Source organism: Phodopus roborovskii, unplaced genomic scaffold, assembly GCF_943737965.1.
Source record: "Phodopus roborovskii unplaced genomic scaffold, PHOROB, whole genome shotgun sequence".
In the NCBI taxonomy this organism is placed as follows: Eukaryota; Metazoa; Chordata; class Mammalia; order Rodentia; family Cricetidae; genus Phodopus; species Phodopus roborovskii.
Window position 1 is genome coordinate 47129877 of NW_026126517.1, and position 25670 is coordinate 47155546.

A 25670-nucleotide genomic window follows, 5' to 3' on the forward strand; every position below is an offset into this window, starting at 1 on the left:
ATTTGGAGTTGCTGGTGTGTTTTGGGGAAGTTGTTTTAGTTCTTGACACACAGACTTTTAGGATAAAAACAACAGGATAGAGCACTAAGTTTAATGTGAACTTCTTTGGTATGTATATTGAATATTTAAAACCATACTTTAATGAGGCACCAAGTCTATGATCCATTTAAAAATTTTGTTTGTCAAACATGATACATACTTATTCATAAGTGGATATTAGCCATAAAGTAGAGGAGAAAGACGCTACAACCCACAGACCCAGAGAAGCTAAGCAGCAAGGAGGACTCAAGGTGTGTGTGTGTGGGGGGGTGCATGAATCTCACTGTGAAGGGGAAATAGGATGAACAATGTCAGTGGATGGGGGCGAGGGAGCTAGACGGGGTACAGGGATGGGAGCAGGGGAGATCAGATAGGGGGAGAATGGAGGGAGAGACAACTGGAATCTGGGAGCATTCTCTGGGACGAGCTAGAAACCTTGAGCAATGGAAACTCCCAGCAATCTATGAGAATGAGCCCAGCTAAGACTCCTAGAAAAAGGGGATACGAAACCTGAACTGGCCATTGCCAGGCAAGACTTCCAGTAGAGGGATTGGAACACAAACCCTTCAACCTACAATCTGTCCTGCCTACAAGATGTGCTGGGGTAAAAGTGGCCCAGAAATTGGAGTGACCAACTAATGCCTGGCCCAGCTGGAGAGCAACACTTAAGACGAAGCTCACCCCTGAGGCCGGGACCCGGAGGCAGGAAACCCGGGAGACCTTAGAACCAAATACAAATGGAAAAAATGCCAGTGAAATGATTCCTAATGCTATTCTGCTATACTCATAGATAGGTGTCTAACCCAACTGTCATCAGAGAGGCTTCACCCAGCAACTTATGGTAACAGATGTAGCCCACAGCCAAACATTAGGAGGAACTTGGGGTATCCAGTGGAAAAGGGGATGAAGGCCTGTAAGAGCTGGTGGTGGGGTTAAGGTCACCACAAGAAAACCCACAGAATCAACTAACCTGGGCTCATGGGGGCTCACAGAGACTGAACCAACAACCACGGAGCTTGCATGGGACTGACCTAGGCCCTCTGCATATATGTGACAGTTGTGTAGCTTGGTCTTCTTGTGGGACTCCTGACATGAGAGCAGGGTCAGTCTCTGACACTGATGCCTGCTTTTGTGACCTATTCCTCCGAACAGATTGCCTAATCCAGCCTCGATAAAAGAGGAGGTGCCTACTGCACTTGATGTACCATGGCTGGATGATATCCATGGAAGGCCTGCTAGTATCTGAAGAGAAACAAAGGAGAAGGAGTGGTTGGGGGTGGAGGATGGGGGAAGAACTGGGAGGAGGGAGGGGAAACTTTGGTTGGGGTGTAAAAACAAAGAAAGTAAATAAAAACGAAAATGGTTTGTCTTAGCCGCAATTATACTAGATATTTTGATTCAAGTCTGTGGCGTTTCCCATTTCTTTTCTTAAAAACCTTAAAAAAAATTTTTTTGTGTGTGTATATTGGTATGTCCTATATATGAGTATGTCCACCTCTAGTGTGTAGTGCCTGGGAAGACCAGAAGAGGGTGTTAGATCTCCTGGAACTAGAGTTGCAGATGACTGTGAGCTACCATGTGGGTGCTAATCCAAGTCCCCTGTAAGAGCAGCTAGTGCTGTTAACCACGGAACCACCTAACTAACACCCAATTACTTTCTTACTCTTTTTTTTTTTTTTCCTGAGACAGGGTTTCTCTGTGTAACAGCTCTGGATGTCCTGAACTCACTCTATAAACCAGGCTGGCCTTGAACTCAGAGAGATCTGCCTGCCTCTGCCTCCTGAGTGCCACCACTGCCCAGCTTCTTAATATCTTTTAATGGTTAGAAACTTTATATTGTACTAAAGTCCAACTGTTCTGTTTTTATAGTATTATGTAAGAACTCTATCAAAACCAAAGCTACACATATGTTTTGTTCTAGAAGCTTATATATTGAACTTCTGTATTTAGGTCTGTGTTACATATTGAATTATATTTTTTGTGGGCTTTGCTTCTGTGTTTTTCTTTCTTTGGAGCTAGTCAATGACATGGAGGAAGCACTTCACTTTCTTGGGAGGGTGACATTAGTTCCCTTATTGAAAATCAATAGTTGCATACATGCTGTTTAAATTTTGATTCCCTTATAGCCATTTATTTGTTCTGTCTTATCATGGTTTTAGAAGAACATCTAAAAATTAAATTAGGCACTTCTGTTCAACCGTTTGGAGAGAAGCTTCTCTCTGTTGCCTAGGCTGACATGAGCCCATGACCCTTCTATGTTAGTCTCTGCTGTGTGACACCAGGCCTGCCTATATACATACACACAGCAATGAGCTTTTAATTTCCCTTTACAAACACCTGCTGATATTTTACTGGCATTACATTAACTCTGTAAATACTTTTTACACTTGTTTTTAAACAAAATGTTGTTTCCATTTAAATATTTAGGTAAACAAGCATGGGGTTGATTTCTTATCAATACTGAGTTCTTTATTGAGCTAAGTGCGGCCCTGAGCAGATTGTCAACCCTCAACCAGTCATATAAACCAGGTGATCTTAGCAAACATACACTTCTGTAGATATCTGGGGGGAGCTTCAAATACTTACATGTCAGAAAAACAAGTGAGTGTGAAAATGTGAAATAACAATAGAATTAGGGGGCACTAAGACAAGCTCCTGGGAACATTTAAGGGTTTCACAGTGTTTTCTATAGGACATCATCCCCATTTGGTGGATAAAGGGGAAGGAGAGGCTCACATTTGACTCCACATTAGACTGCCTGTCTACAAGCTGCCTGACCTCTTAGGCTCCAGTCCTATAGTCCCCAGATGTTAACACTAAGAGTCCCTCATGGTCTCATTTGAGGATCACTAAGTTCAGCCCTTGGCTTCATGCTGAGAATAGGCTCTGAGGCAGATAAGGTCTGGCCCTCACTCCTCCGGATCTACAGAAGTGACTTCTGGCTGTGCCAATATTGTCTGTAAATCAGAGTCTTGATCTCAGACTATCACTAGACATCAGTCACCTGGGGGTTATCAAGATTCTTGATTTCCTTTACACTAAGTTTTTGGCCTGGAAGCCCAGTGCTATTTTTACACTGGGCTGATTTCAAAAGATCTGAAGTCCTAGGAATAAATGAATAAATGATTATCAAATAGCTACTTCTGAAACAAGCTGTAGTGGCTTGGGAATTTGTAGGTTTTTACCGTAATCACTTACAGTGTCTCACAGGAATAGATTCATGGCACATTTCGGCTTTTAAATTTTAAGCATTTTATGGAGTATGGATTTCTTGATGTAACAATAATTATTAAAGATAGTATGGGAGCTGGATACAGAGGTCAGAGGCTAAGACCACACTTTGGGTCTCAGCATCCACAGCAAGTGGCTCACAATTGCCTGTAACTTCATCTCCAGGGATCTGATGCCCTCTTCTGGCCTCCATGAGTACTGACACACATATACGTACACACACACACACACACACACACACACACATACACACACACTCATGCTGGTGTGGTGATTGATACTGTCAACTTGACAGGGCTTACAATTACCTAGGAGACAAATCTGCAGACACAGCCACGAGGCAGTTTCTAGATTGGGTTGAAGTAGAAAGACCCACCCTAAATGTGGGTGGCACAAGGCTCAGACTGGTAAGGAGAAAGCAGGTTGAGTACAGGCACTCATCAAGTTCTGCTTCTTAATTGTGGATGTAATGTGACAGAGGCTCCTCATGCCTCTGCAGCTGTGACTCTTTCACTGCAACGGACTGCATCCCTTCAAATTGTGAACCAAAACACACCCTTAAATTGCTTATGACAGGTATTTCAACACAAAGTGACTGATGCACACACATTACAGGCTCCCTGGTGAGTTGGGACTTTCCTGCTCTATTTGCACACTCATTTCCTGCTGGAACCCTGATGGGAGTATCACCTTGAATATCACCATGGCTGAGGGCCTGGACTCTGAAGTGTCTTTTTCAACCTCCAGAAATCTAAAAGATGCTCCCACCCTCTTACTCCAGCGAGAACAGTGGTGAGCATTGAGAGAGAGTGCCGTGCAACCAGGCTAGGACAGCCAGAGGGTGCTAGACTAGGGAGGAAGCAAGAGGCCACACTAGCATCTTAGTCTTCATCAGGCTCAATGCCTTGCGCTCATGACTCTTTTTAGATTTGTGTGCTTGTGTTTTTGCCCATTCATGCAGATGCCTGTGGGGGCCAGAAGGCGTTGGTTTCCTCTGAGCTGATTTACACGGTGGAAACAGAACTTCTGGCCTCCACAAGACCAGCAGACACTCTTGGCCACTGAGCCATCTCTCCCGCTCCTCCCGGAACTCCCTCACTTCCTCCACAATGTTTTTTTGTTTTGTTTTGTTTTTTTGGGGGGGGATACAATAAAATGTTTTAATCTTCCCTAAAAGCATATGTCGATAAAGAACATAATCCACCATGTCACCAGCAGTCTTCAACATTTATTTTGTTTCTTTGTGTGTATGTGTGTGTGGGATGGGGGAGTGAAACTCATCCAGGCAAAACAAAATGTAGCCCTTGAGGGAGCCAGATTGTGCACCCACTCATAGCTTGGTGGATTCTCTTGACAACAGCAGTTTATTTGGGTTCACTTGGTGTGTGCCCTCTATCATAGCACAGGAGTCTTCTCTCCACTCATGATAGAAGAGGTTAGACCCCAGCTGTTTGGTTGTCTGTCTATCTGCAGTAATCGTTCATCGGCTATTTTTTATTTGTATGCAGACCTAGAGGGTCCACACGGTAACCCTGACTAGGGCTATCATAATTTATGCCCATAGGCTGCAATTAGTCAATTCATTACCCTGGAGAATTTAGATTCTCTGTTTGAGATTTAACATGCAACATTTCACTGTGATGTTTTTAGGGTGGGAATAGTGGTGGAGAATTCTGTTTGCCCAAATTCATTTCTTCAGAAATCCAAGGGAAATGGCCAGGATTGAATTAATGCAGCCAGTTTCTGTTCTTGAAACTTTCATTAAGACGTTTTGTCAATGGTTTTTAAACCATGATGAGGTCTTCTGATGCTGTCCCCATCTCCATCATAGAGCCGTGGGCAAAGCTCCTTAACCCCTCTCCCCTTTGTATTAATACCAGCCCCGCTTCATTTGTGGATACCACACAAGATTTTATTTGAACAATCATTTTTATGGCTAAACAAAGCTTATAAGCCAGTATCTGTAATCAGAAATTCCAATTCTTTTCCCATGATGATATTGCTGAATGCTGATATTCCTCATGTAACAATACATGTGTAAGACCAACTTAAATTATAATTTATGTCTTAAGGATTAAATTTAAAATTAAATTAAATTTTAAAATATTTTTGACTTCGCTTACCCTATCCAACAACTAAATAATTGCTGAGGTATTTGCTGGGTAAAACCATGCTCTGAGACCTCAACTGGCTGGGGAAATAACAGAAAATGCTGGTTTTGACATTAAGATAAATGCTCCTAGGACCCTTTTCAGCTGAGAAGGGGGCAGGAAGGAATGTTGCAACTATAATTCCTAAAGGAGTTCTTTTCAAAGGAGACTCTTGGCTCTGCTGATGACTGCAGGCACAGACCAAGTAACTGCATAGACATTCTCTTAGTGAGGAATCCAACAGGGGCAAACCTGTTCGCCATAGACCTGGGAGAGAAGTGGATCTGAGAGGGAGCTTTTTCTAGTAAGACTCCCTTCCTAGGGTGGACTTCCAACCCTACACATTTCCTCTTCACAGTCTTGACCATTGACCATCCAGTGATATTTAATGAGCACCTGCGTGGATCATCTATTACACAATTTACCGTCCCTCCAAACAAAACCTCAAATTTTGGATTGCCTCCTGCTCTAAGAATGAAAATCTACCTTGCGGGTCCATTCTGGCTTGTTTGACATCTCTGCTCCCTACAGAACCTGAACCCAGGGCACAGGGTCCCGTCTCCTGATTCTCTCTCTCCTCGTCTTTCAGAATCTCCAGGGTCTCTGAGCCTTGGAATAACTGACATGCGTTTGATACCGCCTTGTTGTGGCATCATCTCTAGCCATTAACTCTTCCCCCTATTCCTAGTTGTGACAACCATCAATGTCTCCAGATGTTTCCAGGTGATCTGAGTGGGGTGGGACAGAGGGGGGAGCAAAATTGCCACTCCTGGGAACCATACTGTAACCCACCAGGAACCGAAGGCACCGGGAACACCGCCAATAATAAGCCCATCGTGCATTTGGCTTTCAAGGAAAGCTTAGGCCCATGGGATTGGATCCCATCCATGCTTCCAGTCTTTGATGGATGCTTGAATCACCTGAGCTATTTACAAAGGACTAACTGGGTATTGATATTTTCTAAAAACCCCACAGGAAATTAAGCTCCTAGACAGTATCAACAAACTCTGAACTAAGGTTGTTTGGTGGCCATCAAATGGAAGAAACAAAACAGAACAGAACAAAACAAAACGTAAACACAACAATACTCCAATGTATTTAAACTAAAAAATATCCAGGTGATTTCAGAGTTAGAAAATGAATCCATATGCCCACAGGTTGCACAGCACAGGGTGTCTAAGACATTCCTCATTCATTTCATGTTGTCCTTGCAGAGCACCTGGGAAACTTGCTGTCTCTAGGAAGGCTGGGCTTTAAACTGGTGGAATACAGGTGTGTCCCCTGACCTAGAGCAATTCTCATTCTGGCTGAAAGTAGCATTAGTTAGAAACTGTCTCCAAGAGGCCAAGGAGGACTGGCAGGGAAGGAAAGCAGGAGTAGCTAAGGAATATAGACTTCTGAGAATTTCTCTGCAAATGAAAATTATCAGATGGCTGCCTCCTTCCTTCCTCAATGCCTCAGTAACAGTGGGAGTAAAACCAGACAATGTGGGCTCTGGAAATCTCACATCCTAACATCCGGAACTAGTAATTCTACAGAGCACACAGTTTGTGGAAAGCGTTCATTCCCCCTTTCACATAAGCCTGATTGGGATGCCTAACACCCTCAGTCAGCTAGCAAGCTTCTGGAAGGAAGAAAGCAAAATAAAGGGCAACTTGCTTAATTTACATGAGACTTTCATTTGAAAAACGGCTACTGTGATTATTTACCTCAGACCATCGCTTTTGGGATCAAATGTTTTGTCAGTGATAAAGCCTGTCTCTCATGTGTTTGTCCCAGGTACTTTTTCTACCCTCAACTTTGGTCTGCCCAGCCAGCTTCCACTTGCTTTTAGTTTGGGCTGCTGGGGACATGGATGAGTGCAGCCACAGACTACTCAAGTGGTCTGTCCTCAACTGAGCCATTAGGAAAACAGATCTGTGCTTAAAAAAAAAAAAAAAAGACAGAGCGATACATTTTTCACGACCAAGGTTACAATCATATTTTAGGTTATTACGCACTTAAGGACCTGGGAATTAATTGATACTATCTAAAATGCAGAAGAGCAAGAGATTAATCTGACAAATGGTTTCCATAAAAAAAAATCCATTCAGTTTTCCAAATTTATCTTGTGTCCTGAGGTTTCTAAATGCCACAGCACTCTTTCCAGATCACCTTCTTCTGTTTTCTATAGCCCTAGGTTGGGAGCATCTATGAGGAGACAGCCCTCAGCTTGATGGAGTGTTAACCCTTTGCTCCCCATTTCATAGGTGTTAAGCACAGCCACTGTTAAGCCTTTCAGTTTCAGAGCACTCATTGTATTTGTAGATTGTGAAGACTGAGCCTTCAGTGACAATATTTCGTACAGGGTAATCAAGGTCTCTGAGGCCATCCAGCCAAGTCCATGGTCAAGCTTCCGAATGCTTAGCAATCACCTGGAGTAAGGACTTCCAGCAAAGACACAATAAACTGGGCAGGAGAGACAGCTGCCTCAGGGCAGTCGGTGCTATTCTTGGGAGGGGTGACTGGTGGAGTTTTTCATGACTGCCTTTGCGATTGTCCCAAATGGCTAGAGAAAATTGGGTAGACTCCCCCCACCCCACCCCAATTCTCACCAAAGCATACCACACAGATGCCATCTTTTCTGAAGAGAGAATAGTGAAGGAATAAATCTAGACCCGGCCACACCACTACATGACGACGCTGAGTTCATATTTCTCCAGCTTGTTCTCAGATGGCTCTGCCTTCGCTTCTGAGTTGGGGTCTGAGTGATGCATTTGGATAAGAAGGATGTAGAAGAGGCCTCCAAAGAAAGCGCCAACCATAGGGCCCACAACAGGGATCCACCAGAAGTTATTTCCAACTCTGAAGGCAAAAAAAGAAATGGGGAGATGTTTCTTGGCCACCCTGGTATCTCCGTCTCGTCATTCACTAGGGACTCTTTCATGTGTTCACACCACTCTTGAACTTGAAGAGTGCCATGTATAAGCACACTCACTCCAGCATGGCCGCTACCATCCTGGACTTTCCAGTGTACCTGACATCAGGGACCCACTCCCGTGTCCTAATGATACCAGTGACTGATTGTACACTGTTTTCCTTTTAGAAAACATGGCACGAGGGCACGTGAGATGGTTTTCAGTGGGCAAAGGAGCTTGCTGCCAAGTCTGAAAGCCCGAGTTCAATCCCCAGAACCCACATGTCGGAAGGAGGGAATCAATTCTTACAAGCAGTCTTAGATCCTGCACATGTACATGGTGGTTGTGTGTGTACCACACACCCTGTACACCCCAAATGAAATGTAATACATTTAAAAATGTACAGCTCCATGAATCCATGGCCAAGGTTGAGGGCCTCTAGAGAGGCCGCTCAGAAATTGTCTTTCTGTACTGTGACATAATGAAACGAACAAAAGAGGTGCTCGGGAAGTCAACAGATTCCTGGGACTCACAGTTCATGCTGACAACCAAAGAGTGATGGGAACGGAACGCGGTATGCGAATTATCTGCTAAATTATCTCCCGGATAATGTCTCTAGAGGCACAGCCCACAGTGCAGTCTGCAATGCTTCACTCTGCAAGGCTTTTATACCCCTACTCCCCTTTTCCCCACAGAAACCCTCAGGGTCTGTACACTCTAGGAAAGATGCTGTCTGGGAGGCAGCAGGTGACCTTGTGAGGTTTGTTTATCAAATGGCTCCATGGGAATGGCTTCTGTGATTGCTTAGGCAAAGCAATATATATATATATATATATATATATATATATATATATATGTATATGTATATATATATATATAATTTCAGATGTTGACAGTCAAGGAAAACTATTTCTAAAAATCGAGAATATGACAAACATAATCCAGGGAAAGCACGCGAACGTGAGGGATGGATGGACAGAGGTGCCTGTGAGAATTTCACGGTTGCTCTGACTGGATTCTGGCATCTGCCCTAGTGTGAACTAACAGAAAAAGGCCTGGAGAACATCTCAGCGGGAAAGCCCTCATTCAGTGTACACAAGGCTTTCAGTTTGATCCCCATAAGAAACTAAAATCCTTCCTCCCTCGTATAATGGAGAACATGCTGATTCTAGAAGAATCCATGCCTGTTCTTTGCATGATTTTGCTTGATAACCTTTTGTTTAGAGCAGATTTTGTCTATCTGAGATAGGGTCTAACTCTGCAGTCCAGGGCGGCCTGGAGCTCATTATGCCGCTTAGGCTTCCCTCAAACGTTCATGGAGTCACCTGCCTCAGCCTCCTGATTACAGCCTTCACACCTGTAGTGTGTACAGCAGATTTTGATCTGAGAGGACAATGGGGTCACAAGCAGAAAACAGGAGCTCTGTCATGGACTCCAGAAGACCTGTTCTCCACCCAGGGACAGTCTAGAAGGTCCCTGAGGAGGTACCCTGTCCAAGTCCCAGTTCCTTCATTCACAGGGAGGGACACTGCGTGGGTTGGATGAGAGAGCAGTGAGACTTCGCACAGCAGCCACCAGATGTCACTCTTACTTTGTGCAAGAGGTTGCTGGACCTGCCCTCTCATTGTCCTGTCCCACATCTTCAAACCCCAAATCCAGATGCACTGTGCAGCAAGAGACTGGCAAAGGGAGGCTGCTTTCTCCCCTGGGTTTAAACCCTTTCTGGAAAGCCTTGGCTGGAGGTTAGAGTGTTGCCCCTACTGTAGCAGCCATTTTAGTAGTTAGTCCTACAGTTTCCTTTTTGGAGCATCTCCCCGTCACAGGCTGGGCCCTGGCTGTTTTATCTAAAGCTGGATGTACTGTGCCAGACACGGAAGTCCCAAGTGGAGGTGCTCAGGTGTGATTGCCTGTAGGGTCCTGTCACAGCACACACACAGGGCAGCCAGCATTTGCTCTGTGTTCCTAAGACTGCCACAGGAACGTGTGTGTGTGTGGGGGGGGGTGAATGCTCATTCGTACACATCTGGGACCCATGTTAGGTACTCCCTTGTATAATCTCCCTCTATTCTCTGCTTTGTTGAGCTGAGACAGGGTCTCGCACTGAAGTGGACACTCTCCTTTCAGCTAGGCAATCTGACCAGCGAGCCCTCAGGATCTGCCTGTTGTCTCCACTGTCCATCCCAGCTGTGGAATTACGGCCACATGAATCCTACTCTTCTGCCCTCTCCCTTTTCACTTCATCTTGTAAGGTATAGCAGATTGATTTTGATCAATCAGCCTTCTAAACACACTAAACTTCTGCCCCAAATCCTAGTGTGTGTGGTGATTTAGAAATGTCCTTCGCTATCACAGTGACATCTGCATATCTAATGCCCAATAAAGCTCTACTCACGAGTCCCTTGGCAGCTATAGATGCCATTTCTAGTTGGGCCTGGCCACAAAGTCAATCAGTAGACAAGTTATATATAATAAAAATGATTCATGTTTAACCAGAGCATCCTTAGCCTCTGCTCTCTGGTCCACATGCTCCTGCATCTCCCAGTCAGTGCTCAGTTCTCCCTGCTGGAGCACAGCAGCCACCCTTTTGTCTCCTCCCTACCATTGGTACTTACGTGAAGACCTCAAACCCCCATCCTGCCAGAGCAGTGAAAAGTCTGGGGCTCAGGTCTCGAGCTGGGTTCATAGCACAGCCAGTGTTTAGGCCCAGAGAACAAGAGAGGGCAATGATCAGGAGGCCAATGACAACGGGCTCTAGGCCTCTGGGGACTCCCATGTTTCTGGAGTCAAAAATGGCAAAGACAATCAGAAGAAGGAACATGGTAGACAGCACCTGGAGAGGGAGAAAATGTTTCAGAGTTCAGTCTCCTCTGCCCACCTGCTCACCCAAAGTCACCCCGTCTGTTAAGACACGAAAACAACCGGGGCTGACACCAACAGTCATCACAATTAAGAGTACTTGCTGCTCTTGCAGAGGACACGGGTTCAGTTCTCAGCACCCACCCACACAGCTGCTCACAACCATCTGTGACTTCAGTTCAAGGGAATCTGATGCCCTCTTCTGACCTCCGCAGGTACTGCAAGCACATGGTGCACAGATATAGAGGCAAAACTCATCCACCTAAAATAAACAAATCTTCAGAAAAATGAAACTAGTGACAGCTAACATAGTGGACGAGAGTGTGGCTTGTCCACAGATGTGCTAGGAGCAGATGGTGACAGAATCATCTGTTGCAGATTGGGTGCCTGCTAAGGGTCACACAGTTGGTCCAGCCCCGGAAAAGGCTGGTCCTATCACACTGTCTGCTGGGCTGCAGGTCAGCAAAACTGAGAGACAAGAAGCAAGACCAGAAAGTGACAGAGGGCTGGCTCAGACTGGATGTAAAGAGAGCAAGCAAGAAAGCAATAGATGAACACACAAAAGGAATGGCCAGCAATTTCTTACTGGGAAAATTAGACTGATGAAATGAGTGGGAACATCTGCTTCGTAACAAAAGAAACACAAACAGTAGCAAAGTTAGAGAAAACCCATTCTCCCCCTGAGGCTTTCTAGTGCAACTTAACACAAGCCAGGTTCTAGAAAGGAAATCTGCAATAACTTATCAAATGCATTTAAAAACCCAAGTTCATGCATACAATTCAATAGGTCAGACTCATTCAATAGACATAATCTAAACTGTGGAAAATTACTTTAAAATATATACACTTACTTAAGCATGGTTTGTCATGCTGGAAACTGGAAGCCATTTAAGCAAGCATCGATAATGGAGAAGGGAACTGAATTACAGGGCGTCTACCCCACAGCTTACTATAAGGACACTAAGATCTATGAACAGCACTGGGTGGGGAGGGGGGGTGGCTCAATGGATAAAGGTGTTTGTTGCCAAGCCTGACAACCTAAGTCCACTCTCCTGAGCCTACATTGTTGAAGGAGAGAACCAACACCCAAAAGTTGTCCTCTGGCCTCTGCATGAGTGCTATGGCGTGCATATATGTGCATGCACACGTACATACTAAATACATATAAAACTTTAAAAAAATGAACTACAAACAAAACTATGTGATAATTTTTTTCTTTTTTTGGGGGGGGTGGGTTTGAGACAGGGTTTCTCTGTATTGTTTTGGAGCCTGTCCTAGAACTAGCTCTTGTAGACCAAGCTGGCCTCAAACTCACAGAGATCCATCTGCCTCTGCCTCCCTAGTGCTGGGATTAAAGGTGTGCATGTCACAGCTGCCTGGCCTGTGGTAACACATTTTTAAATGCTTACAACACTAAGTGAGAAATTAAACATTGTAAATGCACTTTTTATTTTAAAATACACACAAAAATAATAGTGACTATATACAAACATTAACAGACACTCTCAAGTGATGGGATTTTTGTGCTCTCTCCATATTCTAAACTTTCAATCAGTCGTTTTGCTTTGTAGCCTCGATGACAGCTAATGGTATTATCTGTCACACAACATGTTTTAACTTTCTGGGGTGCATGGCATGTCCCGTTCGCTCGGCCTCTATCCTATGCTTCAACTCTCTGAAAAGTTGTAGAGATCCCTGTAAGGTAAACCCTGTTCTTCTCCTTATAGGTGAGAGGAGTTATGCAGACAGAGGTTGAGGCATGTGCTGTAGGGTATGTAGAAGAGGCAGGCTAGGAATGAAGCAGGTGATTTTACACTTTAATCCCTTCAGTGCTTCATGGGCTTTCCAAAAACACTCATAGTCAAAGCATTTGTGCTGTGAAGGGCATCTTCTCCAGAGAGCTCTGATGTCTGCAGAGTCTGGCAGAGTGGGACCCTGGGCTATTCTTGCACTTCGACTTGATTTCTTATCTCTGCCCTTGTCACCTTGAACCACCTGTTTACTTATCAGTGGAACCTCTGACCATGACGTTAAAGAAAGAGCAGGCTGGAACCTCAGGTGTCTAATAAACACATATTAGCTAGCAGAAGTACTTGAGGGAAAAAAGGTTGAAAACAAGTAACGCTACTGAAATGAAGTGGACCCAAAGCATGACCCTGGTGGCCAGCATCTCTCTTGGGTGTTGACAGACTGAATATTGTCACTTTCTTAGATTTTCTAAAGACATAGGAAGGCAGGGAGTCTTTAGGCATTGACTGATTGTTAGAGCAAGTGGGATTTCTAATATTTATTCTCCCTATTTAGCCATGTACAGTAACTGCTTAAATGCTGTAATCCCTGAAGGAAATGGCGACTCACTTTGAGATAAGGATGCTGTGAAGAAAGTATAGGTGAAGATGGATCTCTGCTGGCCAGATACCAAGCAATTTCTTTAAGGCACATGGCAAAACATCTCAAGGCTTGAACAGGGAGAATATGTGATGTTCTACAAGCATCCATCAGAACAGAAAGGGAAGCAGAGAGGAAAGAGAGCTGGGCTAGGTAGACATGTTGCTATTGTTGGTTGTCCAGTAAATATGGGGAACTGCAGTGGTGTGCCAGGTATTATTCATGCCATTTACCAGAAGACTAAGCCAAGACCTTGAAAGGTTCTGAGTTACTTGCACAAGGACAAACAGGACGTCAGCAGGCGGGCAGCACGCCTTGGCCTCCCCAGCAGAGTGCAGTTTTTAGAGAGGCTTGTGTTGCTTGCTGTCTTGCCATGCAGCACTGTGTCAGGGATGTCTCTGGACCAGTGAGGGAAGGGAGGAAGGATGTGTCTGTGAAAGGCAGGAGAGTGTCACTCCAGGACTCAGTGAAGAAGGATGAATTGTGGCACCAAAGTCTCTGGGGCTGGAGATCAGCTGTGTTCATCAGATTCTCAGGATAGCTGGAAAAACATGACTGTAACAAGTACGGTTTTTCTGCCCGCCACCTGCTCTTGTTCCGCCACCAAGCCAGCCCCAAATAACACACTGAGACTCTGTATTTGGTACAATACTATTGGCCTGGTTGGGCGCCACATGACACTGGGCAGAAAGAACAAGGAACAAGAAAGGCAGTTCCAGTGCAAGTCCAAGCCCAGAAGGCCATGGTTCTTCTTCTCTTGCTTTCAGTGGGAGAGGTCCACATTCACAAGAGAGTTCTGCCAATGTCCTTCGAGAGCGCTGTTTGATTCTGATCTTCCTTAGAAGATATGTTTGTCTGAATAGAGAGGCAAGCCAGCTTCCAGAAACCCTGAAGGTTTTACCCTTTCCCAAAGCCTATTTATTCGGAGGTTGACTCAGCAGACGAATGGTTAATTGCTCCTGGTTTTTGTTGGAGCTTCATGCTTGACAGTTCCCATCATCTGAGGGCATCCAGATGGGGCTGCAGCAATAGACTCCTAGTGTTTTGAAGCTTGGAAGATTAATTTTGTCTATGCCACTCTCTGCACAGTAGCCCATATCACAAATGTAAGGACCCCAAACATGGACCACATCATGGCTTTCAGCAATGTACTCTCTACCTTGTCTCTCCTCGTGCCTGTTTGCTTGCATACTGCTGTCTAAACAACCCTCCTGCAACCTCCTTCTCTTCAGACAGCTCCAGTTTCCCCTACTTGTTAACTTCTGTTTCCAGTCAGCTCATCTAGTATCGTAAGTGGGAAGACTCTGAGCGGTATTGCGTTCCAAGCTGCCCATCATCCAGAGTTCATTATTCCCTCAGTTCCTATTGTCTACTATGAAGAGGGCCACCAGACTAGCCTCCAACAACTACCTCCAGTGACTGCTGTCCTTAGGAGTCAAGGTCTTTATTTAGTGAGGAACAATTTTTTTACGTCCTCTTTTCATGGGATATAACTCGGCATAATTATAATTTCACTCATTTATAGACTCAGCCATTCATTAATGCATATTGTTTGGCACTTGGTGATGGAAAGCCTGCCTTCCGCATCCAATGCCACAAGTTCAATCTCTATTGCTGCAAACAAAATTTTAAGGCTCTTTTTTGTGATGCCTCCCAAGTGATGGGTTCTGCCAAGAGGAAGCTAACTATATCCTTCCCAACCATGGGATTCATTGAAGGGGACAAAGAATTCACACTTAGTATTTCCTGTGAGAAGCACATGGCTTCAAAAGTTGCTGCCAGTGTTCTGGGTGGAGAGTGGAAGAGATATGTGGTAAGAATGAGAAACAAGATTGTCCTATGAAGCAAGGTGTCTTGACCTACAGCGGAGGGAGCCAGGATCATTCTTGCTCAAGACCAAGGGAAACTGGAGCGAGGAAGCAGAAGTCTGTTTGGGATGCATTGCGGATGCTAATTGGAGTGTTCTGAACTTGGTTATTGTAAAAAAAAAAAAAAAAAAAGACAAAACGGAGAGAAGGATATTCCTGGACTGACAGATGCTACTGTGCCTCAGCCACTGGGGTCTAAAAAGAGCTAGCAGAATCTTAAAGCTTTCCAATTTCTCTAAAGAAGATGATGTTCACCAATGTTAAACCAATGTCAGAAAGCCATTACACAGAGAAGGGAGGAAGCCCAGGTCCAAGGCACCCAAGATTCAGTGACCCATTCATTACTCCACATGTCCTGAATCACAAATGCTGACATCGCTCTGAGGAAACAATGTATCAAGAAAACTAAGGAAGAGACTGCAGACTATGCCTAACTGTTGGCCAAGGAAATGAAGACATCCAAACAATCCCAGAAACAGATCGCCAAGAGGCCTAGGCTGTCCTTGCTGAGAGCTTATATTCTAAGTTGGAGCCCAGTCGAAAATAAACCTTCATGAATAACAAGCTCAGAATCAGACCCCCCAAAAACAATTTTTATCACTTATGATGTGCATGTGCTTCAATCAGATTTCTTTTGGAATAAGGGATAAGGAATCAGATCTATTCTGCTTTTCCACTTGATGGTCCCTCCTCACCCACACTATCCCCAAACCTTATCTAGACCCACAGTGACTTCCACTCACGGCCTGTGTGATATAGAGGAGCTCTAGCTTCCTTTCACAGAAGCATACCTCTGGCTGTGAGTGATACCTTGAAGCAAACCTAAAACACAATTACTTCACTTGCTTGCGATGCATGCATTCTTATACATGGCAACAACCTTCCTTCTTCAGACAGCTTCATGCTCTGTGTCTTTCTCACTAAAGTTCTTTATACAGTTCTAGGTCTTGTAGGTTCCCTTCTCCAAGTTACTAATGTGATGAAGTAGCCTCATTTACTATTTATTATTCACAATGCTCTTAAAAATATCTAGGAGGGCATTCTGGGATTTTAGGCATTCTCACCACATCTGGCTGTCACCTTGTTCTTCTGTGGTCATTCTGTTCAACTATATTCTATATTTCTCCACAGATACTGTTCATAACACATTTCTTCTCATATTATTTTTTAACTCTTATGATAAACCTGACAAAGGCTGATATTTATATCCACATGTGAATACAAGTGAAAATAAACAAAGGTATATTTATTTTATGTGTATGTGCGTTTGCCCTGCATGAATGTATGTGTGCCACATACATGCAATGCCTGTGGAGTTCAGAATGGTGTCAGGTCATCTGAAACTGGATTTGCAGATAGTTCTGAGCAATCGTGTGGGTCCTCTGGAGAGCACCCAGTGTTCTTGTAACTAGAAGCTTAAGGAAAGTTCTGCAATTCGCTGAAGCCACTCACAGCACTGGGGACAGGAATGCTATTTCAAGTTCAAAAACTCAGACTCTGGTTCTTGCAACTTTGCAGCTCACATTCAGTTACCAGCTCTCCAAGCCCCAGACACGGTGCTGAGCACCCAAGGAGCTGCCGATATCCACTTGTGTCCAAAGTGGAAAAGAAAATGGTGAGGATATAGGAATGTTTTCACAAACCAACCAATACAGCTGTGGCTCTTTATGATAGGGACTCACTGTGCAGCCCTGTTGACCCAGAGATTCCTGTGTGGACCAGGCTGGCCCAAAACTTGTGGTGCCACCACATCTAGCAGAAGCCACTTCAAATATCAATCTAGTTGAGACGTTTATCTCCCTTGAGAGTCAGGTAAACCTAGGCTTCATGGAGAAACAGGGCAGATTCATGACACCCCAGGCTCACCACCATATTTCATAGTCCTTAGAATTAAAGATGCCATCTCTTGTCGCTGTTACCCTTAGCACAAAAGAGACCCTAGAAGTGAGATGGACCTCATTTGCCTCTAGTCCAGGCAGCCACTCTTTGTCTTGATCCCACCTAATATGAAGTACATGTATTAAAAAGGAAGCATAGAACTCTTTTTAGTGGCATCAAGCATCTTCAAGGGTGAATCACTGTCAAGAAAGCTCAGTTCAAATAAGGACCTCTGACTCAGAAATGCAAAAACATCCCATCCCTATCACGTCTTTCCACCAAAATCAGCTCCTTGTTGACTCTCCACTTACTTGGTCTACAAAGGCATTTGGCAGGGATATGAATGGAGCTGGGTACGTTGCAAAAATGGATGCTGTTGCATTTTCTCCCACGATGAGCAATTTTCCATCAGCAAAGGCCATGAGTCCATCTATGGAAGACAGAGCTCGAGGACATTAGCATTTTCTGGAAGGGACTGAGGGAGGCTGTTCTGGTTGGCTTTAATTAAACTGTGGCGTAGCCTAGGATAACCTGAGAAGGTAGTCTCAGCTAGGAGATTGCCCTGTTTAGATTGGCTTATAGATAGGTATATGAGGGATTGCTTTACTTCTTAATTGATGGAGATGGGTCCATCCCACTGTGGGTGGACACTCTTCAAGGAGTGGCTCTAGACTGTATAAGAAAGCTGTGTGTGCCTGAGCCTGTGAGTAAGCCAGCAAGCACCATCCCTCCATGTTTCCTATTTCAAGTTTTTGTTTGAATTCCTTAAGTGATAGATCATGACCTGGAAGCTGACATAAACACTCTCCTCTTCTAAATTGCTTTTGGTCAGAGTGTTTTATAACGGGAACAGAAATCAAAGTAGAATAGCTCTAAACTTGGACCCAGTCCTTAGTCAGTGAGGTCTTGGAGACCAACTTTCTTTGGGGATGTGGGTAGAATTCTTGGAGTTTTCAAGATTGATATAAAACCAAAGTGTGACTTTAACTAAGTGAAAGTCATAGCTCCTACAGTGCTCTCTGGTGCCCCTAAAAATTTACTTCAGAACGTAAGAGTGTGCCTAGATAGAGAAGATGCTATGGATGACCTGCAGAGCCCTCAGAACCAGGAAACTGTCTGCCTCTGATACAGGCAGCACCTATCCTGCACCCCTCTTTGCCAAGCTGCTGGCTCCCTCAGTTTCTGGTCTGACCTCAAATCTCCCTTAGACATTTAAATCTCAGAGAGACATTGTGGGGAGCTGCCCCTTTGTACAACCAGTTTCCCTGGGGTTTGAATTATCAATATCTTCATTTTGCCACTCAGAATGTTCTGAGGCTCATCTTGTGTTATATGCAAAGAACTATTTTAACAGTTGGTCCCACACAACCCTAAGATCCCTTAGCCTTAAGGACTTTGGGAGTCCTTAGTTTTTCAGAGAAGGACACTGGGACCTACATGGTCTGATGTATTTTTATATATGTTATAACATATATTGTATATATAAAGTGTATTTTTATTTATTATTTATTCTGTGACAAGGTTTCAAGTCACCCGGGCTGGCCTTGAATTTGCTTTGTAGCTGAGAATGAGTTTGGATCCCCCATCATCCATCCTTCCTCACAGGTTGCAGGAGTGTGGCATCATGCTTTATTACCAGATGATGTGTTAAAGTCACAGAGCTACCGACTGCCACAGTCCTGGGCCTGTGATCAACAGGACCACATTTTCCTGTGGCCTGCTCCCAAGCAGATGCGTCAACTGTTTGCTGGAAGGGGCAGAGGCCCCCACACAGCCTGTTTCTCAACAGTGTATCTTCCTTAAAGGCCTGTTCCCATATTCCTACTCTAAATATTTCCGGGGCCACAGCTTTCATGACCAGACAGGACCTCTTTTCTAGACAAGTAAGGCATTTTGCCTATGTTCATATTGTAGCATATTGCAGTGCAGGGTGAACCTGAAATTAAGCTCTTAAAAGTTTAGGATTCATATTTGGGGTCTAGAGAGGTGGCTCAGCAGTTAAGAACTCTAGCTGCTCTTCCAGAGAGGACCTGAGTGAGTCCCAGAAAACACACGGTGTCTCACTATTATGGTCTGTAACTCCAAGTTCCAGGGAATCTGATACTTTCTCTGGCCTCTGTGATAATCAGACAGGTGGTACACAGACAAGTATACTGGCAGAAACAAACAAACAAACCCACATAGATAAACATCTTTAGATTGAAAAAACCAATTCACAGATTTTATTAAAAGGCTTTATAAGTGTCCTGTTGATAACATGGGCTTCGTTGTCATAATGCTCCCTGTTCGTGCTTAGTCTCACTGTTTCCTACCAAGAAACCCAAGCTTGCACAGGGTGCCTCACTACCCCTCCAAGTCTTTGGACTCCAGGTGAATACTCACCATAGTAAACGCCAAAGACAACTGCAGCCCCCACAAAGGCTCCTAAAAACTGGGCTCCCACATAAAAGGGGAACTTGAACCACTCCATCCTTCCAAAGATGCACATTGCAAAAGACACAGCTGGGTTGATGTGGCCTCCTGCGAGGAAGAAGAGAAAGTCAGGGGGCAGAGGCCAGAGAGTTGGGGATGGGGAGGGAAACACAAACACAGATGAGTGTTGGGGTGGGGGAGAACTAATAATCCACGGCATTATTACACACCGTTTAGAATGTCTATCTGTATGGAAAGGGACTCAGACATTAAAAACGCGCGTGCATGTGTGTGTGTATGTGTGTGTGTGTGTGTGTGTGTGTGTGTGTTTTGTTTTGTTTTTAGTGGAGCTTTAGTTATCAGTTAAGGAATACTACAAGTAGATTGGTGTGAACTATTACTGGGAATATACTTTGAAGGCAACTGAGGCTTGAGTCCATAGCTAACAATTCTTCAGCACATGCCCAAAGGCTGTAAAGCTGTCTTCATGCTGGGAAGGGATGTTGTCCTGCTGGATGTTCTGCACCTATCCCTGAGGCTTAGAAGGGCTTTTCTGGAGGTGATTGCCATGTCTGGATGTATCCTTCTAGGTCCCTCTGGGTAAATAGTGTGTTCTCTCACACAGAAATGTGGTAACAACTGCCTCAACCCAACCCAAGCCATGGGCAACAAAATCAGCTTCCTGATTCTTAGCTGAACACAAGGTTAGATAGAAGTTTTGCTCTGTGCTCAGTGATGGTCCCACGAGGCTTGGGACTCAACTGCAGCATTTACGGAATGATTGGCCAGACAGCATCACTGTGGTATTATTTAGACTTAAGACCCTAACGGAATGGATTCTGCTCTAATTAACTGGTGAGAAAACTGAGAAGCAGGAGGAGCTTTCTCCAAGCTACATAGTCAATGAACTAGGATTCAAGTCCAGCTTTATCGGAATTTAAGGGCCAGGTTCCGTTTACCCACTTCTAGACCTCCTTCAGCACACTTGTAAGGATTTCTCTGCTGGGGAGCATTTCAGTGGTCAGGAACTCCTACTGCTTTGGCAGGACTTGTTTGGATCCCAGCACCCACACCAAAACCATCTGTAACTCACTCCAAGGGATCCAACGCCCTCTTCTGGACTCTGCATGAACCTGCACTTACTCTCCCCACCGCCACAAATACACATAATTAAAATAAATCTCAAAGCAAGAAGTATGTGCCTTGAAAATTAAGTATGTGTAAACATACACACATCTGAGCTTGCGTGGTGGCAGGGTATAAGGTGAACCTGAAGAATATGGATGTCCTTTCATGTGGGAGATGGATCAAATTCATTTTCAAAGTCAGCACATTGAAATGTGGACATTCAGGTTAGATATGAGCAAGAGAGAGGATAATGATCTCGATGTCAGTGGTGATTATTAGGGTGATGATAACCCTGAACCCTGGCCCTCATCAGGACCATGGTCAAGCCTGTTCTAGAAGCCCATTCCTCATGAAGAGAGCCATGCTTTTCCTCAAGTCTCCTGTCCAAAGTTGACAGTGGGTTTTTGGCTGTTAACCCACAAAGACAGCCAGCCACCCCTGCCATTCAATTTCAGTGAATGAATATGAGCAGGAAAATTCCAACTGTGGGGTCTTGCTTTTACGGGCTCCAGAAGTCAGGTTAGGGGGAAGGTTGGAAAAAGGAATTTGGACAAACATGGGGATTTGTGGGAAATGCCTGGAGCCAGCCTGCATCCGTTCCTCATATCCCTACGGCTACATAGAGAATCCTTTAGTTGACACAGGGAAGGCAAGGGATCCAGAGCCAGAGGATCTAACAGCAGCCCACAGGACAAATGAAATACCTTCCAGTTCTAATCCACATCCATGCAGCAAAGACATCTGTTCAACTATGTTCATAGCAGCACTATTTGTAATAGCAAGAACCTGGAAGCAACCTAGATGCCCCTCAATTGAAAAATGGATAATGAAGATGTGGCACATCTACACAATAGAATACTCTGCAGAAAAAAATAATGGTATCTTGAAATTTGCAGGCAAATGGATGGCACTTGAAGAAACCATCCTGAATGAGGTAACCCAGTCATAAAAAGAGGAACATAGTATGTAATCACTCATATATGGATTTTAGAACTAGAGCAAAGGATCACCACCAGCCTATAATTTACACCACCAGAGGAACTAGGATACAAGGTGTATTCTAAGAGATTCATATAAAGTCCCTCACAGAAGCAGGAAGGGACAAGTCCCCCCAGAGCTCAGGGGAAGTGAGTGGGGGCAGCGAATGGAGAGAGAAGTAGGAGAAAACGAGGGGGAGTAAAGGAAAACACGTGCGACTAGGAAGATCGAGCCTGGTTAGGAATAGAATACAGGAGAGAGAGAGACAGAGAGAGAGAGAGAGAGAGAGAGAGAGAGAGGGAGGGAGGGAGGGAGGGAGGGAGGGAGGGAGAGAGAGAGAACATAAAAGAGGGAGCCAATATTGCTTTGAAGCTAAAACTGAACACAAAGAAAGGCCTAGAGACCTACAAGATTGCCGCCAACTAACAATTTGAGCATCCGTGGAAAGGCTACCATAAATGCCCTTCCCAGATAGTGAGATCAACAACTAACTTATCCATGGAGCCCTCATCTGATACCTGTTGGAAACAGGAGCAAACACCCATACATAAACACTGAGTCGAACTAGAACCCAGATGCAGATGGAGAGGACAAAACCAGGCTGCAGAAACACATAGAGACAGCTTACAAAAAAGAAAGAAAGAAATACCTTAAATTTCTAGACTTTCAAGGGGAGGAGGGTCTATGCCAAGAGAAGAGGGTCTCTGAGCTTAGAGGAGATGAGCGAAGGGACTCGATAGGATAACAGGCATGCCTAATCCCTTCTAACAGGGCAGAATCTATGATATAAGACACTCACTGCGAAAGGACAAGAGGGCCATAAAAAGTCACTTCTGATCAAAACCATCCCTCAGGAGTGCCTTGCTCAGTAAGGCTTCTAGGACAAGTTCTCTTCTAAGATAAAAATTCCCACAGGTAGGTTTGCATTTTGCAGGCACCCTGGAAGCCTAATTAGCCTCAGATCTCATGTGATGTCAGCCACTTAATAGGCAATTTAGATAAGAAAGCTGATGAGATAATCGAGGGGCTTTGTTTAGGTGATGCACTTGACAGAAGTCAGGGACAGTTGCTAGGGACTCAGAGAGGGTAGACCTGGGAGGAAGCTTTGAAAACTAATGAGGAGAAGGGGCTAATGGGTGACAGAAGGTTAAGAATGGGAGGGGGAGCAATGGCTACTGTCCAGAGGGTTAAAGAACTACCTCCCTACAGACCCGAGTGGCTTACTGCAAGGCCAAGGCCAGAGCAATGTAGTGGAAAGAACATGAGGGCTAGGGCCAGAAAGTCCTGCCTTCAAATGTTGGGTCCGCCAAGGTTGCTTTGATGACCATATTATTCACATAAAGAACCCCCTCAGGGAACAACTGGAGGCTAACAGCCTAAGACTTGGGTCTTGGGTGAGCTAAGTGAATTCTTCAATGATTCTGTTCTAGGTAAACTCCTCTACCACCCTCACACAATTCTGTGATAGCTTACAATTCTCCTGTCACTGAGCAAGGCTTCTCTGCTTTTTCAACTAACTCATTTCAACTATGTCAAAAATTGTTCCCAACAGGATCCACTGAGATGTCTGAGAGGGCAAGTTAAAGGCACTTGCCATCATGCCTAATAACCTGAATTCAATCCCTAAGACCCATATGGTAAAAGGCGAGAACTTATGGCCTCCATGTGTATTCTATGACATATGTGTGCATGTACACACACACACGCCCGCACGCACAGTAACTTTAAAATATAGTTACCATCATGTAGCCTACATGCTTTGAGTAGCATATTACACGTATTTATAACAATAAGCTCTGATTGGATGAATGGCAAATTCACAATGGACAGGATGCTAAAACTCCTTTATAGCAAATTGATTCTTTATATTTAAAAGTGCAAGGCCACTGACTTCACCAATCTGTGGACACAAAATGGGCTAACATCTATATTCATGTCCAGCATGCACTAGTTTTTCTTGGACTCCTCAAAAATAGGGCTTCCCATGAGGCTACAAACCATGTTAGGCACAGCCACCTTGATAGAGACATCTCCCACACAATTGTCTTCTCTGATTCCTGTAGCCACTGAGGTCAAGACTGATGCTGTGGTCTGTGTAGCTGTCATGGAGACCACATGCGGTGTCCCTATACATTCCCAAGTCATCAGTCCTCAGAGCCTGAACTACGCTAGTTCTAAACAGAGGCATGCTAGGTGCTCCCACTCTAACTCAACACTATCATTCACCAGTCGGGCTCATCCACCATTCCATTGGGTTTGGGTGCTCTCACAGCCTCTCATAAACAACTTGGTCACCTGGAAATGCAACCTCTAGTCATTGCTGACTTAGCCTCGGTACCCAGGCCAGAGGGGGCAGCTCTTTGCCATCTTTCTGCTCCCTCTTATCCTTCCTGCTGCTTCTTTCAATGCTTCTGTACAGTGACTCATCAAGTCCCCAAATATAACAATGAATGCAAAGATCCGTGACCTACAGTGGCAGTGACAAGGGTCAATTATACCAACCGAATCTGAGGGGAATTAGTACCATATGATTACTTGACAACGTTCAACTCAGAATATCATGCAGGCAAAACACTCTAAACTAGAGGTTCTCAACCTGTGGGTTGAGACTCTTCAGGGTTTAAGGTCCCTTTCACAGGGATCACAAACCAGATAATTGCATTACAATTCATAACAGTTGCTCCATGACACCTGGTCCTGCCCTGGTGTCTCTTCCTGAGTTTCCAGACTGCATTCAATAGCATCCCATCATTTTGCTGTACAGAATCCAGTAAGTGGCCTGGCTACCAGGGAAGAATGAAGTTAACACATTCTAGCTAAGGTACTCCTGTCATGGAGACAGAGTTGATGTTGCATAAAACCTAGCTTCTCTGATTGTGGCTGATAACGATCCAGGCACTTGCCTCTGCTGGTGGCCTTGTTGAGCTATTCACAAGCATGTCTGGGAAATGGCTTCCAAACATGAGATTAATAAGATAAGAGGTACTGATTACAGTAGGACACTGTAGTAACAGGGATGGCTCAGGCATGAGTGCTAATAACCTCATCTGGTCCTTGTTCGGTGTTGCCTTCACATAAGACACCATTTGTTGGTATTTACATTTTTATCATCTATAAAAAGATATCAATACATATTCTTGCAGGATTGTAGAGACACAATAAATAATGTGCATAAACTAGCACATTTGGGACTGTTGCATTAATAGCTGTAATAATGACTTCTGGTGCATACCAGAGACACCGCCAGTGACATAAATAGCCATCACAACTGCTGCTGCAAATCCAATATTGATAGTGATGATTCCACCAAGATGTCCTCGGCTAAGGACCGCTTGGGCAACAGAGCCACATCCAAGGACCTAGAAAGAAGGGACAAGACAACTCATTAAGAAAGTGAGAATGACCACTGTCTAATGCAGTATGCATTCATGGTATGTTTTAAGTAAAGTCATGAATTCAGCTCCCTTAGGTATCAAACAATTCAAGTTATAATGCTCCTTAGTTGCAGATGAATCTTACTAGGGATGTGCAATGTGAACATCTTTCCTACAACTTATACATCAGCTAAGTTCACACCATGGTCTAGATTCCTCTTCCCAAAGGGATGAAAAATGAAGATTCCAAGACAGAAGTGTAAAACTGTTCACAAATACCTTCTTGACAGTGATGAACTGATTCTGTGAGACCACTACAAGGTTGTCCTAGGAGAAATATAATTTATATACGAGACATTCAACACATACAGGGTGATTTCAGCTTACAACTCCCCAAGACAGATGGCCTTTCGATGGATGTTCCACTGTCCCCAGGTCAAGGATATATTCACAATTCTTATTTACAAATTG

The 25670-nt window shown here is 44.4% G+C and overlaps 1 protein-coding gene across 1 annotated transcript in view; it reads right to left on the minus strand.

Annotated features, from left to right (window-relative positions):
- Positions 1-6495: 6495 nt before the first annotated feature.
- The window catches only part of Aqp9 (aquaporin 9), a 37071-nt gene continuing 17896 nt past the window's right edge, over positions 6496-25670 (minus strand). Inside the window, exons 3-7 of the mRNA XM_051197912.1 lie at positions 25058-25184; positions 19690-19827; positions 17619-17737; positions 10930-11147; positions 6496-8264 (exon numbers count right to left, since the gene is read on the minus strand). Coding sequence (XP_051053869.1) covers positions 8090-8264; positions 10930-11147; positions 17619-17737; positions 19690-19827; positions 25058-25184 — 777 coding nt within the window. The 3' untranslated portion in view covers positions 6496-8089. The remainder of the gene's footprint in view (positions 8265-10929; positions 11148-17618; positions 17738-19689; positions 19828-25057; positions 25185-25670) is intronic.